Genomic DNA, 3,600 nt, shown 5'->3' with positions numbered 1-3,600 from the left:
GTTTGAAGATGTGCCATTCTCACTGGGGTGAGGTGGTATCTCATTGTGGTTTTAATTTGCATCTCCCTTATTACGAGTGATGTTGAACATTTTTTCGTAAGGGTGAACTAGTTTTAAACATGCTCCATGAGATGAACACATGTAGAACAAAAAAAATAACCTTTTTGGCTGACTGATAAGCATAGTGCACTGAATAGGAAGAGATGATGGGGAACGAATGACTAGATTTATGTTTCTTCATTCCTCTATTAGACGGCAAATACTTATAGACAGGAATATGTCTTTCATAACCCTAACATTTTGCACACAAGATACCTCATATATGTTGTTTTCATAGAACCCACACCTTGGAGACGGTGATATCTGGGGAGAATTATAGATGGTATGACTGTTTAACTCTTACTCCTCCTGTAGTAACATTCTGAGCACCTGTGGCAGGAGGTAGGGAATAGGATTGATTGTTTTTGTGGAGAATTGTGGGGGCTGCTAGGAGGTGTTGGGGAATAGTTAATCACCAGGCCTATGTTCTCTTAAGCAGGTTGGCAGACAGGTGGCTAATACCCAATGGGAAAGAAATTGGGGATAAAAATTCTGGGACAAGTACCTAATTTTTCATTAAATGTCCCATAGGATCTCCACTAGAATTAAATTTCACTTTAACCAGTCCCCTATTTGAAACCATACCTTTGACATTTCTGTGGGAGATATTTGGAGAGGTTTCTCCAAGGGCTTGATTATTAAGTAGAAATTGGATACCTACAAAAAGAGCCAAAATTAACCTTTCTGCTTTAGATAATGATCAGTTTTTTGCATGCCATTTTTTAATTTTTTAAAGATTTATTTATGCATACAAGAACTGGGGTTTAGGCCATAGGTATGGGGGTGAGAGGATTCACCAGAGATAGTCGAGGAACAGAACAGGCAGATTGAATAAAATACACTGCTGAGGGGAGCAGCAGGCGAGACAGGAGAGCTTTGCTTTGCCATGTGGATTAGCTCCCTGGGCAGAGATCAAACTCTTTAGTGGCTGGCAGCAGTAGCTTAATAGTGCTGAGACTACCTCTGCGCCACCAGGAAGATCCTGAACACTAATTTTTAATACCAAATAGCATGTGCAAGCTGCTTTGTTATTCACCTTACCTGCTTTATCTTGGAGCATTACCTAAACCAGAGAGGAGTTTGTTGATCCCATTTTACAGATGAGAAAACTGAGACAAAGGTGGTTATACTACTTAGCTAAGGTCTGAACATCATGGTCACATGGAATCAGCATTCAGACACATCTTTCTGAAAAATCATGTTTGTCCCCTCTTTTAAGGGCATCATGCCTCAGAGAGAAGGGTTAAAGGACTGCTTTGAATGTGGTATTATCTGTGGAACAAAGAGATTGCACATAGAGCTGTAGACAGTGAATAAAATGCAGGATTTTTACTGTGAGCTCCAATCTGGTGATAGTTTTATAATAATTAAGATGCGTGTTTTGAGTTCTCTAGTTGCCAAGGTGAGTTAAATGCCAGTGAAAAGTGATTTATTTAAATGATAGAACTGTTTCCCTTCATCATGAATATCTGATATTAACTGCTCTTCCCTTGGGTTCCAGGTGCATTGGGGTGACTGACTGGTATCACCAAGATGACACTCCATGCCACCCGGTCTGCTGCACTCCTCTCATGGGTGAGTGGTCTTCTCTTTCTGCCAAACTTCCCCAGGAAGTTTGTGAGGGGTTGGAGGCGAGCTTTTTAGGAGCCAGGGCTATGCAAAGTCTTGTTTCCAAATTAAATTCCTTTGCGATTCCTTTAGTTTTAACTTTCTAAAAATTATTTCTGAAGATTATTCTGATGACTGCTACTGATCGTGATCCATGACTCTACTTGTGTAGATCAGAAAAATTTTCTCTGAGACAAACATTGGCTTTCATTCATGGAAAGGGTGGCTGCAAGAGGACATGAACCCCATCCTCATGTTCCCAGTGCACTTTTCTGACTACAAGGTTCATGCTAAACTCCAGCGAGCTACAGGAACTTTGGCCTTCAAAAACCATTAATCAGAGTTGGATAAGGTTTCTTTGTTCACTTGTTCACTTCTTTCTTTTCACTGTTTCTACTATATTTCTCTTAGCTTCCATTGTCCTACTGGCACCTTGGTTACTTCACCAAAATCCTCCTAGATCTTGTCATATATTTTCTGTACAAGATAATGGCAGATGAAAAAAATAACACTGAGCTTTGGGAACTTAGTGGTACAGAGAAAGAGAAGATGGTAGTATGGGATGATACATATTTAGTCTTGGAGTCAGACAGCCTGGCTTAGAATCACTGCTCGGGCCCCATCTGAGTAACCCAGGGAAAGTTACTTAGCCTGTCAGCAACTCATTTAAAAAGTTGATATACTTCACAGGGTTATTATGAGGATTATGAGACAATGAGTGTAAAAAATATTTAATGTCTGCAAACACACAGAAAAAGCCACTTAGCACAAAAGCTAAGTAATAATCCTTGATACTTAAAATAGTGCCTGAACATGCTTTCTTAGTACAGGGTTTTTAAATAGTTACCCTATTGATCAACTAAGGTTAACTTAAAAGCCAACCTTTAAAAAATTATACAATATTTTAGGGTCCTCCCTCCCTGGTGGCACCATGGGTTAAAAAGCACAGCACTGTGAAGCCATCCGCAACCACTGCAGCATGAGTTCAATCCCTGGCTAGGGAGTTGACCCACATAGCTAGGCAGACCTCTTCTGACCTACCTGCTGCTCCCCTCAGCAGTGCATTTCAGTCTGCCTGTTCTGCAGCCCATTCTGTTTCAGGTGAATCCTCTCACCTGCCCCCCCTTCCCCCAGTCTCTAGCCTGTATACCAGTTCTTATGTGCATAAATAAATAAATCTTTAAAAAAATATAGAATATATTAAAGGAAATGAGTTTTTAATATCCAAGACTGGTAGAATTATAAAACAGTATCTTTAGTCACTAATCTATAGTCAGGAAATACGTGTTTATTTATACATTCATAGATATCTTTCTGATATAGATGTAAGTTTTAGTTGTGTATTTTAAAATGGACGTTTTTATTATATTTTATGTTTCATGATTACATTACATTTCAGTATTATATAGTAAAGACATTCTCTTCCTATTCCTCTTGGCCTCCACCCCCTAAAAAAATCGCTGGTTGATGTATGAGAGCTGCATCTCTGCTATGTTGAATTAACTGAATTTTGGTGGGCTTTTCTAATCACGATATTTTTCATTTTATTTATTTGGGTGGTTCCCTTTTTTTTAAAATGGTGATTGCTGCCATTACAGAGATGAGACACAAGACAAGTTATAACAACAGATAATTTGTATAAACTTTCCTCAAAGATCACAGTGAATGTGAATTAAAATATAACTATGTAGGCTTTTGTCAATTTAAACAGAAGTTAGGCAGCTAAAGTGAATAGCATAGACCACACATAAACATTTGACAATCACAGCTGTGGTTTAAAAAAATCATCTAGGGGGAAAAAAAACCTAGAAATAAGTACATCAGAATGCTAAAAGTTCGTGTATTAAAATAGAATGAGTGGGTTTTTTTTTTTTTCAAATTTTTAGTAATTTA

The 3,600-nt window shown here is 38.3% G+C and overlaps 1 protein-coding gene across 2 annotated transcripts in view; it reads left to right on the top strand.

Annotated features, from left to right (window-relative positions):
* The window catches only part of NUMA1 (nuclear mitotic apparatus protein 1), a 57,878-nt gene that overhangs the window by 24,309 nt on the left and 29,969 nt on the right, over positions 1-3,600 (top strand). For both annotated transcript variants that reach the window (XM_012725368.1, XM_012725367.1), the window contains exon 2: positions 1,601-1,674. In XM_012725368.1, coding sequence (XP_012580822.1) covers positions 1,633-1,674 — 42 coding nt within the window. In that variant the 5' untranslated portion in view covers positions 1,601-1,632. The remainder of the gene's footprint in view (positions 1-1,600; positions 1,675-3,600) is intronic.

Source organism: Condylura cristata, unplaced genomic scaffold (genome assembly GCF_000260355.1).
Source record: "Condylura cristata isolate star-nosed mole 26May11 unplaced genomic scaffold, ConCri1.0 scaffold00015, whole genome shotgun sequence".
Classification (NCBI taxonomy): domain Eukaryota; kingdom Metazoa; phylum Chordata; class Mammalia; order Eulipotyphla; family Talpidae; genus Condylura; species Condylura cristata.
Note: the sequence above shows the minus strand (reverse complement) of the source record. Positions and strands in the feature narration are given on the sequence as shown.